Source organism: Acinonyx jubatus, chromosome A2, assembly GCF_027475565.1.
Source record: "Acinonyx jubatus isolate Ajub_Pintada_27869175 chromosome A2, VMU_Ajub_asm_v1.0, whole genome shotgun sequence".
NCBI classification, from domain to species: domain Eukaryota; kingdom Metazoa; phylum Chordata; class Mammalia; order Carnivora; family Felidae; genus Acinonyx; species Acinonyx jubatus.
Window position 1 is genome coordinate 41,676,388 of NC_069383.1, and position 22,312 is coordinate 41,698,699.

A 22,312-nucleotide genomic window follows, 5' to 3' on the forward strand; every position below is an offset into this window, starting at 1 on the left:
AATGACCAATTGTTGCTTCGTATCTCACATTTATAATGATTTGCCTAACTGGAGTTCATTGCCTTAAGTACCAAGAAGGTCAAAATAATGAAAAATGGATACTTTTCAATGATTTATGTTAATTTAACCACATGTACATTCCCAGATACATGTACAGCCTTACCCACACAGAGCTTTATTTAGGCTGAGAGGACAACTGATCTTTAAAAAACCCAAATGGGAAAATAATCTGGGAACTTTCCACGGATTTGAATTGGATCTCAATAAAATCATCTGACCCATACTCAAAAAAAAAAAAAAAAGGAATGGGTTGATGATTGATGATTTAAACAAATTGTATATTTCTCTCTCCATCTCCACAAAGTTGAAAAAATATTGATTCTATTTCCCTTATAGAATACTATTAGGTGAACAGCCACAATGAGTAAACTTCTTTGAGAGTAAAATTGTCATTCCTTGAATGTTAAGAAACAAATTCATCAAGGATGATTTTTTTCAAAGTAAGGAAGCCAGACTAATGGTGGTTGTGTCTGGTTTACATAGCATGCTGTTCCAATAGCACCAAAGCATTTTCAGAAAATTTATTGCATTCAGTCACAATATGCATTCACAAGCTAAATTTCTTGGAATTCAATCTAAAGTCTAAGAGAGACTAATACACAAACACGAGTGTTTACAACGTCCCAGATTGATCATTGCTAAGATTTTGACTTATTTACATCATCTTTCTTTTGTGGAATTAGAACGTGGCAGATAGACTTGAAGCAGCCTTTGGCTTCCTCTCACCCCCAGTTCCATTCTCCTTCCATCTCCCCAGAGGGAACCACTCACATGAGCTTTATGGGTATTGTTCTTGTCAAATTTAATACTTTCATATTCACTTGTATGAATCCATAAACAATGTATGGTATTGTTCAGTGGGTAATCTTTTAACCTTTTTTGGAGGAAACAAATCAAACCTAGAAAACCACATGAAATAGATGTATAACTTTATTAGTTATTAAAATGTGAATACCCTTGTAAACATAGCCCAGGTCAAGAAGAAACAGATAGGTAGCTACTCTAGAAGCCCCATTCCATCATAAATCCATTCTTTTGCCTAAAGGAACAACATCTTGAATTTTACTGTACTCATTTTTTTTTTGCATTGCTTTATAGTTTTATCTTCCAGGTGGGCATTTGCTATATCCTAGTCTTGCCTAGTCTTAAAATTTTGATATGTCAAGGCCTGGGATGCCTGGGTGGCTCAGTTGGCTGTTTCTGCTCAGGTCATGATCTCACGGTTCTTGGAATTGAGCCCAGCATCAGGCTTTATGCTGACAGCATGGAGACTGCTTGGGATTCTCTTTATGTCTCTCTCTCTCTCTCTCTCTCTCTCTCTCTCTCTCTCTGTCCCTCCCCTGATCCTGCTCTTACTCTCTCTCAAAAATAAATAAATAAACATTTTAAAAAATATATTTTGACTGCCCGGCTAGCTCAGCTGGTAGCACATGAGACTCTCAAAAAATATTTTTTGATATGTCTCTTAAATCTGTTTTAATCTATAAGTTTTCTTTCCATCCCTTCCTTTTCCATTTAATTTAATTGTGGGATTTGCCTTGTAGAGTTTCCCACAGTCTGGGTTTTTCTGATTGCTTCCCTGTGGTATGATTGAATATATTGCTCTGTGTTCTTTATTTCCTGAAAATTGCAGCTAGATCCAGAGGCTTGATCAGACTCCAGTTTGACTTCTTTGGCAAGACAATAAGTGGTGATATTTTCTTTAGTCAGGAGGCCAGTATAAGTGGCTTTCTCTTTTTGTGACATTAGCAGCTGTCGATGGTCACTAACCAGATCTCTTAGTTCACTGGGGGTTGCAAAATTGTGCTATTCTAATATATCATTTATATTATCTTTAGTGGTGGAAGTACATTAGAGACACTTTGCCTCGTCGTCATCATATTTTAAAAAATTTTTAAAGTTTATTTATTTTGAGAGAGAGAGAGAGAGCGCGCAGAGGAAAGGCAGAGAGAGGAAGAGAGAGAGAATCCTAAGCAGGTTCCACACTGTCAGTGCAAAGCCCAATGCAGGGCTCAAACTCTCTAACCATCAGATAATGACCTGAACCAAAATCCAGGGTTGAACACTTAACCGACTGAGCCACCCACATGTTCCCATCATATTTTAGAGACGTTTTCCCCACAGTCCATAATGGTATTGTTCATAGTAGGAAAGGCAGGATAAATGCCTGATTCCTTTGCTTTACTTGCCAATTTTCAAATGATTCGCTGCCTTTCTATTATTGTCCCATAGTAGTCAATTAGTTTTCTTTAAAAACTATCATTATAACAATATAATGAGATATATAGATATATAGATATATATAGATATAGATATATATAGATAGATATATAGATAGATATATACATAGATATAGAATAGATAGATATAGATATATATCTCATGTCTTATGTCTCATGAGGTCATACTGACACTTCAAATTCAAATTCAGGACTATAGGATTTTTTTTAGCAGGATTTTCTTCTTAATCTCTCCTGTGTCATATCCATATCTTTCTTTCCACAGCCAAAGTCCTAGTTCTCAAGGACAAAGGGACAAAATACCCTATAATTACTCTTTCACCTATCCCTCATTAGACATATAACAGTCTCAGAATATCAATATCAATCCTCATACTGCTACCATTAATATACTTTATAATCACTGAAGGCAACCAAAACTGCCCTTTAAGTATACTGTTCCCATTTCTCCACCTTTTGTAATCATTGTTCTCTATGACCTGAGCATAAGGCTATTCCATACCATATCCATGCCCTTCTCACCCCCATTTGGTCTCAGTCCCATCAGCAACTATTTGATTGACGTTCACTACCAGCCTTTATGCGGATGCCTCTCTAGTCCACTTGTCTACAGCTCATTCCTCAGGAAGGGCTCACGGGAACACTATTCCCTGAATTCTTGCATCTTAATAACAAGCTGCCTGTGCCCTTTACACTTGAAAGTCGGTTGTTTTTCTGGATACATAAATCCTTGCCATATAATTTCTTTCTCTAAGTATCTTAAATGTGTCTTTAAAGAGCCTACTGATAATCTAATTTCCTTTTTCTTATAAGTCACTTGTTGTTTTTGCCTAGAAGTTCAAAGGAGGTTTTTTTCCTTTCTTCTATAAAATTCAGTCATCTAACTAGAATATGCTTCAGTGTTTGTTGTGGTATATTGATGTTCTCAGGCATGCAGTGTGCTCTCAAATACATTTTTTAAATAATTTCAGAAAAGTTGTTTACTTGTTCAGTTTCCTTGATTTGGTTTTCTTTTTCAGGGATTTCTAGTATCCATATTTTGAATCTTCTTTGCCTAACCTTGATATGTTGCCTATTGCTTGAATACTACTATCCTTTCATTTATTTTTTTATCTTGAAAGTTTTTCTTAAGACATTAGCTGTTGTATTCACTTCTTGTGTTCATTCTGGTTTAGATTTCATTCCTCTTATAATCTTGTATTCTTCCCTGTGTTCTTTTAGTCCATGTCTGAGTTTTCTAATTTTGATTTCTGTTGTTCTTTCATGACTTAAAGCATTTTATTAATGCTTCTTAGCTCATTTTGAAATACTATGTTATGTTTTAATCCTTTTTTGGACTTGACTTTCTGGCATGCTTTTGCTCTCTATAGGGATGGGATTCTGTTCCTTATTCTTTTTTTTCTTATAATAACTTTGTATGGGAGTTGACCTAGATACATTTCTGTTGCTCATTTTTATATGAAATTAGTTTTCTAAAACTCTTAAAAAGAGAAGTGGTTCAGGGTACGTTTCTAAATGCACAGAACTTTTTTCTGTTGTTCTTATGTAGTGTTAAAACACACACACACACACACACACAGACACACACACGGGAGCATACTTTTGGTGTTTCTGACTATTCCCTTGACCACTTTTGTCTGGATTTTCTTTCCTTTGCTTCTCTCCAGCTCAGTTTTGTTTCCAAACCCAGCAATTTCTCCTCAGCATGGATGCCATCCTAAAAGGAATCTCTGGTAGGTCAGTTTCTAGAAATTATAGATGCCTGGCCATGCCAGCCCCTTAGTCCTTCTACCCCTAAGACCCTTGTAGTCATCTGCCATCACAGTGGCCAAAACCCCACCCAGTCTCAGCTTCCCTTCTTTAATTGGCCCACCATACTTTCTAGGCAATACCTATGTACTATTTGGAGACACCCCCATTCTCAGGTTTATCTGGTATTCTATTGCTTCCCTTTACTTTCTCCCACCCAGATGTTGATAACCCACATGTCTTGCGGATGTGAGTGGTTTATCCTTGCCTAACTGTGTTTTGGGGTTTGTGGAGACACCCAGTTTTGTTCTTTATTTAGGCAAAGTTATGTTGCTCAAAAATGAAAGGCTCAGCAAAAATCCTTCTTCCTAGATTATCTTCACCTAATATACTAGCAAAACGAAAAACAACATGGACCAAGATCGCTGGTATGCAAGGTACCATCTTGGCTCCTTCTGACTCATCACAGGAAACTTCAGAGTCTGCTAAGGTGAATAAGAGGTTGAAAGTCAGATTCTGGTAAAATAAAAGTTGATGCCTTCCCAAGAGAAGCGAACTTGGTATTTCAGTTTCCAGTGGTGGGTTTCCTTTCAACTGGAGGAATTTCAAAAGATTAAGAATGGCGCTTGCAGTTGTTTTCATGTTAATTAATATTTTACCTGTGGATAGAAATAATATATTCAGTTCAGCTTAAAAGCTCTTTCACCTGACATGCATAAAGGCATGGCAGGCATTACTGTTTCCATTTTATAAATGTATTTTGTACATTTGTGTGTAGGATGGTCACGGAAACTGTAGAGGGTGACAAAGATAGTCTGCATCCTAGCTCAGGATTTCTCCTTCTTGAAAACGAAATGGGCCTGAGCCATAGTGCCTATTTGTGTCCAGTATTGCTTTCTGCCTGGTGTGCCAGGAGAATGGGGGACAGAGGAAGTGAAATTACACACTTCAACACACAGTTATTATTTTTAAATAGTATTGCTTTTACCTCCAAAGCAGAACTAGTTCAGAAGACATAACCTTAGCGGTCTGAAAGCATGTAAGCGACATTCTTGAGAATAATCACTCAGTAAATCAGGCTGGCCTTTCTTTGCCTGGCAAGACGATTTTTTTGAATTGTGCGAAGCATTACCGACCTTCAGTTTCACCTGCTGCTTTTGCCTCTGGCTCTCATTAGTAAACACCTTGGAAGAATATCAGAATTGTTAATGGAAAAATGATTAATGGAATCATTCTCACTAGGGGTTAGCAGACTCATATGCCCTGAGAGCCTGGTTAGAACTTCACTTTCTTGGGTCACCTATGCAAAAATCTTATCTTTGTGGAATATGATAGTTAAAAACACATGTAGATTTAAAACAAGGAAGGCAACTCTCCTCATGTTTCTTAGGTTCTGAAAGTCTACAAGCAAACTAGTAGGAACTAGTTAGAGAGTAAACATAACTCTCTAGAAGGAGAGTAGAAGGAGAGTAAACATAAACACTCCCTCCAAAGGGTCTTATGAGAAACTTCGTCATGGAAAACATGAAGGTGACTTACAACCTAGAATGTCCTGGGCTTCATTTACACACACATGTGTACATCTAATGTGTGACAACTGCTCACTTGCTCCTTTTTCACCCTCCTTTGCCCTTGAAAATGGCCACTTTTTTCCCCCTCCTGTGCTGTTCCAAGTCTGTTTGACACTGTAGAAACTCACTGCTCTGTACCTTGCTGGTCACAGACGGTTTAACTGTATACATTTCATATCAGGTAGGTGACTAGCAATATGTTAGTACCAATCTTTTCTGTGGTTGTATCAGTAACGGTGAGGTGGCATCTGATCATGCTGACTGGGCCCTATCTGGCTTGCTCTGGAGGCTTGGCACATCTCCACTCTGTACCTTTCTGTGCTGATCTATAATTTAGCTCTCAAGGGGCCATCTCTTATTCCATTGCTCCAGGAGCCTCTCCCTCTTAACCATTGCAGAAGCCATCTGAGAAATGATCACTGAATCTGTCTGAGAAATTGATCATTCAGATGGTCCTACTCAGAGAGCGAGGAAAACTTGCAGCCACTCATTTCAACCTGAACAAAACAAGGTTCTAAGAAAATACACACACACCCCAACATCTCTTATTGTACCAGAAAGAAGATGAATTTCCTCTGTCTTTCAAGCAGTACTGCAAGAGTAAATATTGCCCAGCTTTTGGTTCAACTAGTTCTACATTGGCCATACTTGAAACTGGCTTCCAGAGTGCTTTGCCAATTCATGTAATTTTCAATATCTGTTACATAATTCTCCAAACTCCCTAGATGGTCTAGTGAAGGAGACTGAATTCCATTCCCACATTTTTCAGATGAGGAAATGGAAATCCAGAAGGGGTAAGCAATCAAAGGTCAGAAGCAGGTCCATGGATGCTGAAATCAGGTCTCTGAATCCTATGACATCATAGATTCTTGATACTCTCCATTGCACTGCCCCTGTAAAGGAGCACCCAGGGGAAAGAGAGGTTTTTATTTTAGAACCTTTTTATTGAGGGGGCACCTGGGTGGCTCATTTGGTTAAGCATCTGACATTTGATTTTGGATCAGATCACGATCTCATGTTGTGAGATCGAGCCTGGGTTGGGTTCTGCCCAGGGTGTGAAGCCAACTTAAGAGTCTCTCTCTCTCTCTCTCTCTCTCTCTCTCTCTCGCCTTCTGCAGTTCATCCATTTAAAATGTATAATTCAATGGCTTTTAGTATATTCCCAGAGATGTGCATTTATCACCACAGTGAATTTTAGAACACTTTCAGCACACTAGAAAGGGCCCTCACACCTCTAAGTTGTCCTTATCCATCCTCCCCAGCCCTAAACAACCACTAACCTATTTTCTGTCCCTATGCATTTGCCTCTTCTGGACATTTCATATCAATGGAATTATGTTTCTCTCATTTAGCATAATGTTTTTAATGTCCATCCATGTGTGGCATGTAGCAGACCTGCATTACTCTTCACAGCTGAATATTCTATTGTATGGATGTAGCCCATTTTGTTCATTCATTTGTTAATGGACATTTGGGTTGAATTGTTTCCACTTCTTGGCTATTTTAAATAATGCCACTGTGAACATTTATGCACAAGTTTTTGTGTTTATATATATTTTTTATTCTTTGGGGTATATACATAAGAGTGGATTTGTATCATGTGGTAACCCCATGTTGAACCATTTGAGGAAATGTCAGACCATTTACCAAGGTGGCTGCACCATTTCACGTTCCCACCAGCAGTGTATGAAGATTCTAATTTCTCCAAATCAATACTTGCTATTATTTGTCATTAAAAAAAATTTTTTTTGAGAGACAGAGCATGAGTGGGTAAAGGGTGGAGAGAAAAAGGACAGAGGATCCGAAGCAGGCTCTGCCTGGCAGCAGTGAGCCCAAAGTGAGGCTCAAATTCGTGATGTGAGATCATGACTTGGGCCAAAGTCAGACGTTCAACCAACTGAGCCACCCACGTGCCCCTATTATCTGTCATTTTTATTATAGCATATCATAGTGGGTATGATGTGGTATCTCATTTTGTTTTTGATTTGCATTTCCTTAATAGTTAAAGATGTTGAGCATCTTTTCATGTGCTTATTGGCCATCCATATATCTTCTTTGGAGAAAACCTATTCAGATGCTTTCTTCAGGTGTTTGGTATAATTCACCAGTGAAGCCATCTGGTTGTGGGCTTTTCTTTGTGGGAAGCTTTAGATTACTAATTCAATCACTTGTTATAGATCTATCCAGATTGTCTATTTTTGAGTCAATTTTGGCAGTTTGTCTTTCTAGGAATTTGTCCATCTCATCTAGTTAACTAAGGTGCGGTCATGCAGTGTCATAGTATTCCCCCACGGTTCTTTTCACTTCTGTAAAGTCAACGTGGGGATATAATTTTAAGTTCCTACTTCAAACGCAATGTGTTTGAAGTCATTGCTTTATTGTAGGAAAAAAGGTCCTATTAATAGATCTATTGTAATATAACAATAATATTTACATTATTTACTAGTGAGTAAAAATGAAGTACCAGACAGTGTTTCCCATACTTATCCTATTCTTTTACTACCCTACCCTCCAAGCAAGGTGTGGGTAGTGCAGTTTGAGATGAGCATGACGAGATAAATTCTCATCAGAGAGAGACTCCCATCTCTTCCCAGGACAGCCCATCTGTCCTAATTGTGCTAAGGTCCTAATTCCCAAGGCTCCACAGTGGACTTACAAACTGGAAAAACAGGACCAGAGAATAAACAGGCTTCATTGTGCAAACTGATCAATTCACAAAGCATCCCTGTACTCTCACAATGGAGAGGAAGGAGATTGCTTTGTTAGTGTGTGTGTGTGTGTGTGTGTGTGTGTGTGTGTGTTCTCTGGTGAAGATGGCAGTGCAGAGACATTTTGACCATCTCTTTTTATCTCTGGAATACTAACAGCAAAAACTAAATAGGCAAAGTGAAATCTTTTTTTCCAAATGAACACCAGAAAAGAGTATTTTTAGCAAAGCTATATTTTAAATTATTTACTTCAACGTGAGTCCTGTTTCTTTTATTTCAACAAAGGAGATCTTCACCAGAATTCAGACATTCCTTGCTGTACAAAAGAAAATAAAACCCCCAAATTTAACTGTAATAAACTGGTAATCTTTGTCATGTACTGTAAACAAAGTAGCATTCACATAAACCTGAAATAATGAATACATTAACTGTAACATTTCCCTCAAACCCTTATAATTAATCACTGGAATCAATGATAAATTAATCATCCATCATCAATTCTTAGTAAAGATGATCATGAAAATAATCTATTTCCCCTTCTTTATTTTTTTTTTAGAAAAGCTGTTCTTGAAGACAACCTGCTATTTAGTGATAGAAATGTTTGGACCAGACATCATAAAACTGTGAGTATGCTGGCACGTTGACCTTACTCAGTTGCTGGGACATGGGTGAAACAGGAAAGCTGAGAGGCAGCTGACTCCTCTGCCAGCAGGATGTACTCACTGAACAAGGACTTGAGCTGTGTTCCTGTTCTTGTTCATAGTGGAACATTCAGACCTGACTCAGGTCCACTACCATTTGAGGCAAAGTCTCCCCTTGAATTACAGTATGGAATCTGGCTTTATTTCTCCTCAAGAGACTTCCAGAAGAAATTTTACTAACAAATGACTAGATCCTACTGTCCAGACCCAGGCATTTGGCCCCTTACCCTGAGCTCCCCAAAGTGTACTAGTCTTTCCCTTCAATCCCAGCTGGGTTCCAAGGCCACATCATCTTAGGTTCTTCTCCTCTGTCCTCCCTCATGGGTTTCCTGGCCCCTCCCCACTTCCCTAGCCCCAGCCCTTGCCTCTCAGGATCCCCTGCGTGTGCCATTATCACATGTCTGCTTCCTTCTTTCTCTTCTCTGTCTTTCTTTTTTGAGCTCAAGGGCACTGGATGAGATAAATCCTATTCCGTCTTGTTCATGACATTTTCTCAACAAGAATCCATACATGACTTTCTTATATTTTTTATTTAGTTAATTACTTAGTTATTTTGAATAATGTAATTAGCATCCAAACCTACCACCCAAAACTAAATCTAGGACCTTGGTTATAACTTACTCTAACCACCCAGTCCCTCTTTCATTCATTCTCATGCTTTTTTCTACCCAAGTAATAAATCCCATGCTCATCTTTCTCTTGTTTTCTTTTTTCTATAGTTTATACACACACACACACACACACACACACACACAGTTATGTTAATATGTTAAATTTATATATATTTATGTATAATAATATATAAGAAATATGTGTCAATATGTAATATGGAAAATTAATCTTAATTAAATATCAATGAATTGAGGTATCAATGATTAATAATTATAATTAATGGTAATATATAATTACATAAAATAATTAGAATTTTAATGTACTTATTATATATATTTCTTTAAAATATACCTTGTTTTAGTCATTTCTTAAATTTATGAAGACAGTATCACATTGTATGTAATCTTTCGGGACTAACCACTTGAGTTCCTATGTTAGGGGACCTACCACTTGGGTTTATATGTCTATGGGACCTACAACTTGGGTTTATATGTCTAAGATTCATCCATAATGTTGTGTCATTGCTATAATTCACTCACTCTGCCTGTATAGAATATTCCATTGTGTCTCTACAAGAATCTATTCCTTCACTCTCCCATTGATGGGTTTTTAAGTTGTTTATTGGTTTTCTCTCTTGTGAACAGTGTTGCAATGAACATTCTTATGTGGTTCCTCTTTTATATGCCATTAGCCTCAAAACAGATAGGCTCAGAGGCACCATTCCTCACAACTAGGTAGCCTAGAGTTGCAGAATTTTAAAGACAAAAGGAGCTTAAAATCATAAAGTCCAAAGTGTTTGGTCATGCTGTGCACCTGCCTCTATTAATATGTATCTCACGCTATTATGGTAAATGATTTCTCATGAGCCGCTGAGTGCAAGTGTTGGGAAGGCAGGGACCATTTCTTTTTAGCTCATACTTCTATTCCTGTTACTGCCTCCTAACTGGACTCCAGACTTGCCCATTGGCACAAGTCAATAATCCACATTCTAGCTGGCCAAATATATTTTAAATGCCAAACTAATATGGCACTAACAAAATTCTTCAGTCTTCACACTATTTGCAGGATTCCTTAGCCACATACACAAGGCTATTTATAAATCAGTCCTTGAGGACATTTTCAGACTATCCCTGGCTGTTCCACAGCACACCACATTCCAAACCACTTGTAACTCCCTATACACACCAAGAGGTTTTTGCCTCAGGACCTTTGCATAAGATGTTCCCCCATGCTTGATTCATTCAAAACCTCTACCCCAGACAAATTCTACTTCTTTAGACCTCAGTTCCAAGGCCACTTCCTCTGGAAGCTTGCCTGACCTTAGCCCTTAGGGTGGGATAAGACAGATGATATTCCCACCACCATCAACACACACACACGCACACGTGCATGTGCACACATACATACACACACACACACACACACACACACACATATTCCTGGTATCCGGTGCAAACCCCTAGCACAGCACTTACCACATCTGTTTGTAATTTAATTCTCCATTTACTTTTTCTGAGTTACTAACTAGATTGAAAACCTTCTAAGATGCATTTCATTCATCTCTGTATCTCCAGATACTTAGCAAAATACTGAGTATGTGGAAAGAAGGAAGGAAGGGAGGGAAGGAGGAGAAGGAGAGGGCTTTGTATCTTCAGGGCTTGGTGCTATATTTGAGCCTTCAATATATATTGAAGTCCTTCAATAAATGTTTGTTGAACTAATTATTTTAAAAGAACAAAATTATCACTGCAGATGATATGACTAGACAGCTCCAAAGAAATTGGTTGAACATATTAAAACAGGAAAAGAAAAACTTTTTAGTCTATTTATTGAATCTGCCTGCCTATATACCTATTATGAACTAGGTGCTCTGGCAGAAATGTCAGCTTGGCGGAGAGGTTCTGTTGGGCCTAGATCATGGAACCAGAGAGGTACATGGAAAAAAGTCATAGAAGCTAAAGAGGAGAGTGCGTGCAGATACCCAAAAGGGGGAGCCAGAGATTAGCTACCAAGCATGCTGGGAGTGAAAGGGCCATTGCCTGGGTTGATTAAGAAACCCATTGGTCTTCTGTAGTTGGCCAGAGTGGCAAGTGTAAGAGACATTTAAGGCAAAGATGAGAGAGGACAGACAAGACACTGTCCTAGGTACTACAGATTTGAACTGTACAAACAACAGTCCCACCTCAAATATCAGCAAATTAACACAAGGTGTTAAAGAAGAATGGGCCCAGCAAGTCACCAAAACAGAGGGCCACTCTCTGAGTAGGTGGTAGGGAAGGGAGACATTTTTTTCCTTTGTGATGACTCAAAGTCACGAGACAACTAATTCTCAGTAGTAGGGGTGGGCCATTTGAAGAAAGACAGATATAATAAATGATCCCCCTTCATGGTTCTGTCTACCATTAGTTTTGTTTGCAAGGAATTTTCCAGTACCTGTGTTAGGTGTTTGCTGATAGACATTTCTCCTCTTATGGTGTGCTCTTATTACAACTTCTTTTAATCAATCACATACAGTTTGGGGTTGATATAAGTGCTGAAAATGACAATCTTATGGTTTAGTTTTACCTCAATTTCAGGCTTCCAGTATTAAATGTGTTTTCTAACCCAGAAGGCATCCCTCCTCATTATTTCACACCAGTCAATTATCAATGATTCATGGACTAATTATTCAGCAATTACATTTCCTACCCATGGGCAAGCCACAGGATGTTGTTGGGAAGTGAGTCACCTGAGCACTCAGGCATTCCCCCAAGAACCTGGATCATACAGGGAGGGGCTGCTTCCAGGAGCGGCCAATCCTAGCCAGTGCTAGGTCTTAGTCAGGTGCTGGGTCTTCCTCTGCCTGGTCTTGACCTCCATTGTGCCATTGGTTGCCATAGCAAGCCTCATCCTTATCTTCTGTACATCTCACCTTACTTCCTGGGATTTACTTCTGCTTTCCTCTAAATTATAAACTCTTTTATTCTAAACTAGGAGGTCTCAGAGATCATGGGGGGCCTAAACTACTAACATTTTTTAGAAGAAAATGTGAAACAGGATTTATAACATAGTACACCTTAGATGTAATTAATGTGTTTTTAGACACCCAAACACAAAGCAATATCTTTGCCATTCACAAGATAATTACAGCAGTCCCCCATTATCCAGAGGGAGGAAATTCCAAGACCCCCCAAGTGGTTGCCTGAAACCAGATAGTACTGAACTATATATACTATTTTTTCCTATACATACATACTTGTGATATAGTTTAATTTATAAATTAAGCACAGGAAAATATTAGCAACAATAATAAAATAAAACAATTAAAACAATACACTGTAATAAAAGCTATGTGAATGTGGTGTCTCTCTCTCTCTCTCTCTCTATCTCTTAAATATCTTATTGCACTGTACTCACCCTTCTTCTTGTGATGATGGGAGATGATAAAATGCCCATGTGATGAGATAAAGGAAGATGAATGACGTAGGCATTGTGAGGTAAGTTAGGTGGCTATTGACCTTCTGACGATGTTAGAAGGAGAATCATCTGCTTTCAGATGATGGCTGACTACTAGTTACTGAAACCATGGAAGGCAGAACCACAGGCAAAAGAGCGACAACTGTACAAGATTTATAGAAGTGAATAAATTCATAGTACACTGTGCGTGTGGTCCAGAAATGGGATAAAAGTATTAAGTTGCATAAGGAAGATCTTCTTTCAATGCTGTGAATATATCTCTGTGACTATATGTTAATATATAAACTTTCTTTGAAAGTGATGTCAAGGTCTAAATTTGAGAGCTTTCATGTGTGGAAGTCCCTGTCCTCACTCCCTGCCATAGGCTGTTACTCTGTCTATTAACCCTGACCTTGCTCCCTTCTTTTGATTTATGGTGATGATCATCATCATTGACTTCATTCTACCATGATCTTAATTAGACTTGTTAATTAGCTCTGCCAAATGTGTTGAAGCCTCTTCCCTCCTCCCCAGTTCCCCACCACATGCCTCATTCCTGCACACCTCTGTACCTGTAAGGGTAGTAAAAGGAAGTAAATTAAAAAGTGACCATTTTGGTCTTTTTGCTACTATGGGAAAAAGAAAACAATGTTGAGTGGGAATGGATATTCTGAATTTGGAGATTTCCTAGGGATTTCATATCTTATGTGTTGCCTAGGCTTTCTATCCCACAATTGGTAAAGAGCACATGTGCTATTTTGCCACTTCCCTACATCTTGCACATTCTAATGGTCTTACACTTGTCTGGATTTATGAGGCTCGGCATTTTCTATTCTTGTCCAAAGGAGTGCCTCTCACTTTCAGTCTTTTGATGACAAAGATCTGATCTTAGAGAACCCTGGGAAGAACACCATATGCCTGTTCCCCTCTCCTATTCCTCAATGTAGAGACCACCTCACTGTCTGTGGGGTTTTCATTTCCACTCCCATATTCAAGTTCACTTACTTGAAATTGTGCTCTATTTGCAGAGAAAGAGAATACGTCTTGGATATCATATGATTAGTTAGTGGTCCTGGATTACCACAGATGGGATGGCTGTAGGGTTTAAAGAAAAAAAAAAGGTTAAGCAGAGCCTATTTATCACCCTCTTGAGTCCACTAAATATCAAACCCCCATAAAGACAGCAGTCATCAGTTAAATAAATGAACCATTAAGTTGAGAAAAGCTATGTGAAAACAGCCACCTCTCCTGATTTACTGACCCTTGATAGACATTAGTTTGCTAATGAACTTTATCTGCTACATACAGCTTGCCCCACAACTTAGAAGATGTGAACTCCTTTTATATTTTAAGTTACCTTCCCCTCTACCTCTCACCAAGGAACCGTGGAGCCAAACAGATGACTCTCTTTTTCCCTCTTAACTCAGGTACTCACAAAAGCTTGGGAAGCCATCTTACCAGGCTTCAGACAGGGATGGAAGCAGGACTTGGAAGCCACCAGGAATACAGGGGCACATTCTCCCCAGGCTTTCTCACTGCACACACTGGGTTCTGACCCCTGAATCCTATCCTACAGATTAGCTTTCCAACGTCTCAGTCCATGTGGCAGAAAATGACATTACAGTCCCAAGTTACTATAGCTCCTGTTATTCTGGGAACAGCTCAGAATGAGGTTGAAGTTGTTAATACCAATTCCAAATTTCCATAGGAGAGAATCTGACTGATCCTACTTGAACAGTCATCAAATGAGGTCCAATCAATTGGCCAAGACATAGGGAGTAAGTACAACATAGTTGCTAGGAACCTACCCCTGTGGAAGAAGGGGATCAGTTAAATGATCATGTGAGCTGGGAAGAAATCCCAAAAAGTATCTTCTAAAATCAAGAACTGTTTTTCTGAGATTAGTCTCTAGGTATGACCAACGTATGTTTGTGGATTCTTTTTGTTGTTTTGGTTGGTTGGGTTGGGTTTGAATCAATGATTTACTGGGAAAAGTTACTAAAAATCCATACTCTGTTTGTTCCTTCATTTGAAGCAGCACATTGTACTCATTCTTCTTGGTAAGAAGAATTTTGGGAGTGTCAGGTAGAAAATGCATATGGAAGGTTTGTGTTAGCACCTTCAAACTAGACATAAACCAAAATGTTTAAAGAGCACTTTCCTTACACCATCCTGGGGTGTGGAAAGTCAAACATATTGTATTTTCTCCCATAAGGTAAAGAAATATATTTACTTTATTATTTTTTTAAATATTTATCCATTTTTCAGAGAGAGAAAGAGAGAGCACACCCATATAAGCAAGGGAGGGGCAGAGAGAGAGGGAAATAGAGGATCCCAAGAGGGCTTCGTGCTGACAGCAGAGATTCCCAACACAGGGCTCAAACCCATGAACTGTGAGATCACAACATTAGCCAAAGTCAGATGCTTAACTGACTGAACCACCCAGGAACCCCTAGAAATATATTTATTTTAAAGGGAAACAGATGATTGGGGCACCTGATGGCTCAGTCAGTTAAGCGTCCGACTTCGGCTCAGGTCATGATCTTACAGCTCATGGGTTTGAGCTGTGCTGACAACTCAGAACCTGGAGCCTGCTTCAAATTCTGTGTCTCCCTCTCCCTCTCTGCCCCTCCCCCACTCATACTCTGTCTCTGTCTCTCTCTCAAAAATAAATAAACATTAAAAAAATTTTAAATAAAGGGAAACATGATTTGGATTATGCCTAAGAAAATAATTTTAGGTGTTAAGGCTTTATTATAAATGATTTTTTGCTATAAGACCTAGCAAACTTTAAAATATTTCTTCCATCAAATTATACACCTATCCATTTTTCTTTTCCCAATTTTATTGTGGCTTCTCCTGAAAAGAATCACAGTGCCCATGTGAGAGGATGACCACAGCTCAGCGCTGTCCATGCCCCCTTCCCACCCCCCAGGACCTTATTTCAAACAGAAAAGAGAGCAACGTGGCAGGAGATCATTTTGATCTGGCAGCTACTCCAGGCTGGACTCAAAGACCATGCTAGAATCCATTCTGGGGATTTACCTTCCTTTGAAATAGGTTCTATTTCCTAAATGCCTGAGAGATCTTAAATAGCCTTTGTTTTGTCCCATTTCCCTCCAGGCTTAGCACAGATATGAATGCTGATGTGGTGTGTCACACCCTGAAGTTTTGTAAGCAGGACCCTGGCCAACCATTGTGTCATCTCTACCCACTTCCCAAGGTAAGTGGGTTTTCACTTTGAATGTCAGATTACAGTAACCTGCAAGCCCTTTGGACATGTTGTAAAGGGAGGTTCAGCTTCACTGGCTCAACGGTTGGGGGACAGAGAGAGACAAGACGACATTTCCAATTACATCGTGTGAAATAATATTCCCCAGTTTCAACCTAGACCCTCATCCCATGCTGCCAAAGAATGTTTTGGCTACTTAACTATCATAGACTGTAATCTAGAGCTCAGCTGGCAGTAGGTGGGAAATCTAACCAGCCAAGAAGAGGCTGGTTTAAAAAATCAAGCAGATCACTTTCACAGAGACCAACTCATCCAGTTTGCCCAGGACTTTCCTGGGCTAAGCACTAAAGTCTCACATCCTGGGAAAACCTGAGCCATTGGTCACCCTAGTCTGAGCTTAATTGTCCTCACACATAACATGGGTATAATAAAATGCCTAAAATACCCCCCTCATAGGTTTGTTGTGGGAAACAGTTGAGCTAATACATCCAAAATGCTCAGCACAATACCTGCTACATTAAAAAAGTGTTGATAAAAACGGTAGCCAATATAATTATTATCAATATCATTATTATTCAGAGATAGCTCTTCAGAACCCCCTGTGTGTGTTATATCATGTTGGACAATTTTCAATTGAAATGCAGGTGGACAGGGCTGCAAATGTTGACACAGTTCTCAGCTCACATTCTGAATGAGAGCATAATATTAAATCCAGTTCTGCCTCAAAGTATTGATTTTTCAGAATCTGCCTGTAAAAATAAAATTAAATGATAAAATAAAAGAAAATTCTATGCCCCCTGTCCCAGAAATGTAGTTTTTCTGTGTATTACACAGTAGGTTTCTGTTTTGTATGTGATTTCCTTTTTATTCTCAAGGAAATAAAGTCAGTTTAATATTTTGTGGCCTGAACCAATGAACCTGATGTTGCTGCCTAACTATCATAAGCTTGTCTCCTTGAGAGGGAAGACAGAGATTCAAATACCTGGAGCATGTGTCCATGACGTGCTTCCTCAGTCATTGACTATGTGCCAATTAAATTTCCCCTAATTCCACCTGAGAAGCTTTGGAATCCACTGGTTTCTAGAAGGGATAGGCACTTTTAATTAAAAAAAATTTTTTTCATGAATTCAAATAGCATGTAAATATTGTATCATAATATTCGCTATCGGATAATGCACAGAGAAACGTGTCTCTATGTACAAAGGCAAACGATAAGGGTTTTTTGTCATTTCCTTAAATAACATCACATTATATATACATCACACCCACAGTTATACATAGTCACAAAATGTTCAACTTTAAACTATCCCATGTAAAATGACATTCTTTATTTTCGTACTCCATGGAGTTTATCCTCGAAATACCATTTCCTTGTCTTCCCATCAACACCCTTTGCAATTCCTGACTCGGGAGTGTTCCAAACATCCTTGCTGGCTGAGATGGAGTGGGGGGTATTTCACCCCAGAACTGCTCAGCTTGCACCCCAGCAGGGCATGCTTCTGGGTCAGCTTGATGTTTCCATAGTCGCTGTTCTGGACCTTTGCCCTCCTCTTCAAATCCCCGTCCCCACAGGCGCCCTGGAGAAGAGGGGCAGTCCATGCAAATGTGGGCAGCTCCACTCTCTTCTGCCTCCAAGATTTCTTTAATAGCAATATTTACTGAGGACTCACTACACTACGTAGCACTGTGTTTACACTTCACTTTATTTAGTCCCCCAAACAGTTCTGGGATAGAGGCACCAGTATTGATTATGACGCTTTTTATAAAGTTGCAGAAACCAGGCTGAAGAGGTTATGTAATTTGCTGAAGCTCACTCCCTTAGGAAAGACTAGAACTGGGATTCATATCCCTGTCCTGCTGACAGTGGTTGGTTTAGTCTCTTGACAATTGGCTACGTTTCTGAAAATCCTTCTTGGGGTGTCTCTTCACATCAATCAGCTGAAATCCCACCACCAGAAATAACCAATATCAAAATGTTGTGTTTTTACCTTTTAATTTGTAAATAAATAATATTATATTGATTTTTTCAGAGTTATGATGTTATATATATAATTTTTCCTCCTTAACATTACACTCTGAGTGTGTATTTTTGATGGTGTATATCAGTCCTTCTTTTCATTTCCTTGGCACACAAATTACACGTACAAAGCAGGTGTGAATTAGTGGGTAGAATTACCTACCTACTAAAGATGCAAATGATTTCCAGCCTGTTGCCAGAAGCCTCCATCACGACTCTCCCAGTCAATACTCACCCCCAAAGTAGCCACTGTTCTAAAATCTCTCACCACATATTAGTTCATTCATATAAAGTTCTGTTCTTCAATGTCATATAAATGGAATCACAGAGTATGTTCTTCTGTGTCTGACTTCTTTTGTTTGCAAGGTTCATTGTGTTTTGGGTGTGTAATGGTATTCCGGCGTGAAGGTGTCTCACAATCATCCTTGGATGTCATTCCTGCTCTAGCTTCCTAGTTAATCCAACCAAATTCTGCTCTTGCCTGCTTTCCAAAAAATTTTCCACACCAAGGCCAGAAAGGCCTTTCTATGAGATAAATTTGATCTTGTCACTCCAACTCAATGACTTTACATGGGAAGCATTTTCTCCTTCTCCCTCATCTTTCACCTTGATGGGCTTCCCATCCCTCAAATCTCACCTTATATGTTGCTTCTTCAGGGAGTCCATCCCTGACTCATTTTACATACCCCTCTTGTCAAAGCTCTTGTAGGTCCCTCCACTGAACCTGCCTTGTTTTAAATGATATACCCAGGTGATTGCCTGTCTATCCATCTCTCCCACTAGGATATAACCTCCACATGGACAGACTCCACCTTGCTCCCCACAGTAAGCCCAACACCTAGGATGGTGCCTCACACATAAGAAATATTTGTTGAATGAATAAACAAAGTGCCACTAGCTTCTCGTTTGCACCCCTGACGGAAATTCTGCTTTCCCTTACTTCATGGACACAGTAATTTTCCCAGAGCCTATCTCTGATCATATTATTTCCCCCAGCTTATGATCTCAGTATTGCCTACACAATTAGGTACACATTTTCACCTAGCATTTCAGGATTCTCCAAAAGCCTTCCTGGACTTCCACTATTATCCTTGTGGACCCCCTGCTGCAGCCAAGATAGAGTGACTGGCTCTCTCTTGTGCTCACCTTAACCTTCCTACCTCTGCACCCTTGTTCTCAATCATCCCTTCCACCCAGCTGACCAGGCCTGTCCTGCAAGCTCATGTCTCTGTCAACTTCTCTGTAGAATGATTCCTAAGCCTCTCCACAAAATTTAACTCTGTTCTCCACCGTCATCCTAAATTCCTTTTCAAATACTACAACGTGCCAATATTGCCCTACATGCTTTGCATATATTAATCATTTAATCTTATGAGTAGGTATTATTGTTGTCTGCATGTTATAGAGGAGGAAAGGAAGGCCCAGAGATATTAAAATATGAAGTTTACATAGATTTCTTCACTCAGATGTAAGCGTGTGGAGGTGGCAGTTCTGCATCTTGTCCGTCTTTGCTGTCTCCATTGTGCAAGGCACATGCCTGGTATCTGGATAATCCATCAGCACTGACCTTGACGCGTGTGATCTCATTCAACAGTGCTCTTGTGGGGTAGGGGTCTATTTTACAGATAAGGAAATTGAGACTAGGAGAAATTAACAGATTACACAGCCAATAAGTGACAATAAAAGGATTCAGCCCTGGGCCTGTTTGTCTTGAAAACCCAAGTTCTTCTCCATGGTGCTCTAGGCCTCACTGCTACTCCTGGGGTATAGTTACTTTTAATTGAACCACTGCTCCTGGGCCAGTAATTCCTCACAAGCAAGACTCTGCTTGTATCCTGCTTTGCATGTGCTTCCGATTCTGGTAAAATACAAATGAAGTGACAGGAGCCATTGCCCCTGTGAAATGCATGCTGCAGGGTGGAGGGAAGAAGGAGGCCTTTCTGCTCCAGGGAGCTGGCATGGCAGAACCTAGCAGTGCAGAGCAATGGAGTCTGATGTTGGTAGGATCAAAAGTAAAAGTGGAATCACATTTAGGGATCTCAGCAAACTGCCTATTCATCATCTACAGTGCAGTTGACATTCCAAGCCCAGTTTTTGCCAATCCTTTAGCTACGGCTCATACCTTTATCTACTGTGTTCTCAAAATGACAAACGCCATCCATGATTAACTGAGCAAGAAACAATCTATAGTGTTCAGCTGGCACCAGGATTGGGGCGGGGTGGGGGAGGTGAGGGGAGGTGGAAAGGAGGACAAGACAAGGATAGGAAAGGAACAGAAAGAAGAAAATCGCAGACTGCATGGTAAAGACCACCCAGATGGTTTTGTGTTACCTACTTTGAGGGGATTATTTATATGCTCCTTTACATTTGCATACAAAACAAGGCATTGCCTGCTGCTGGAATGTGTATGTGTGTGTATGTGTGTGTGTGCATAAGCAGGAATTGGACACTGAAAATTGAACGTGGTTCCTTCATGTGTACCTTGAATCATCTTTGTTAGATCAGTGTTAGAGTGCACCCATTGGGTCAAGAGTGGAGCCTCCTCGACTTTATGTTGTTGGCTCCTGGGTCCCCTAACACTGAGATCCTCAAGGCACACCCTACATCATGCAGCAGACGCCCTTCCTAACCACCCCTGAGCTGCAGGGACATGCTACATTCACAGATATCTCAAAGGCATACTCAAGACCTACTTCACATCACTTTGATCTACATTAAAAGAGAATTATATTCAGAGTGTGTGCTCTAGTGGAGATAGATTCTCTTTATTTCCCCAGGGCCTCCAACCCATTTAAAGTTCTGTGAGGCAGTGGGAGGGGGAGTCAAGAATGAATTTGCTTTAAGATTCCATTCTACCAGTTGTGCTTGTTCAATGTAAACACCACAGGTAGGACAAGGGGTCTCAAGCAAAGGAAGAGAGGTAGCCAGATCGAGCTCTATTTGGGAAAGGAAACATAGATAGACATATTTATCCCTGGGAGAGGGATGGGGGAGGGAGGCTGGAAATGTAGACAACGGGCAGATAGGAAGGGCTGCTGATGCCAAACTGAAGAGTCATTCAGATATGGAGTAAAATTTCAGGATACTTTGCTATTTATTTCACATAATATATTTTAAGTACTTGAAATCAGTAAATCGGAGTATTTAATACATTTCAAATACAAAAATTCATAAATATAAGTAAAATGTAAATACGCTAACATACCTTAAACATACTCCAATGTAAAAATAAAATATTGTTTCAAATAAGCACTACATAAAGTTTATTTGGGGTTAAACATGAAATACAATTATGATCTTTTTTTTTAAGTCTATCAATGATGATATCTATCAATGATGTCATCTTTGAGCCATGAAAAACTTCCCAGTTATTTCTCATTTGTCTTCATATCCCTGTCTCATCTTGCACAAATGGTGATTCTAATGCAGACACCATATTAAAACCAATTTTAAAAATTATTTTAGGGGCGCCTGGGTGGCTCAGTTGGTTGATTATCCAGCTTCGACTCAGGTCATGATCTCATGGTTCGTGACTTCAAGCCCCATGTAGGGTTTTCAACTGATAGTGCAGAGCCTGCTTCAGATTCTGTCTCCCTCTCTCTCTCTGTCCCTTCCCCACATGGGCACGCAGCCACACACTCTTTCTCTCAAAAATAAATAAAAGGTAAAAATTATTTTAAAAAATAATTAAATAAACCACTGTGAGGGAGAACCATTGCCTTAGGAAAGCAATCCCGACTTTGAAATGGCTTTTCCAGGATGAGTCTGATTGCTGCTGGAACCAGAGCTCTCCAATGCTGAGTGTGTGGGGGTGTATGCATAGACAGGGAATTCATGCTTCCTTGGGACCCAAATTACCATGAAGCTGACATAAAAGGGTTTGAGGAGGAGGAAGTTTGCACTTTTTTTATGAGAAAGTGTCACATGACAAATTCTTGTTGCTCAACTGAGAAATAAAGCTGATCCCAGGAACTTACTTTAATTTTT

At 39.5% G+C, this 22,312-nt stretch overlaps 1 protein-coding gene across 3 annotated transcripts in view; it reads left to right on the forward strand.

Moving 5' to 3' along the window:
* Positions 1-22,312, forward strand: part of AOAH (acyloxyacyl hydrolase) — a 166,881-nt gene that overhangs the window by 25,329 nt on the left and 119,240 nt on the right. For all 3 annotated transcript variants that reach the window (XM_015065023.3, XM_015065022.3, XM_053218225.1), the window contains exons 4-5: positions 8,885-8,951; positions 16,200-16,299. In XM_015065023.3, the coding sequence (XP_014920509.1) occupies positions 8,885-8,951; positions 16,200-16,299 (167 nt within the window). The remainder of the gene's footprint in view (positions 1-8,884; positions 8,952-16,199; positions 16,300-22,312) is intronic.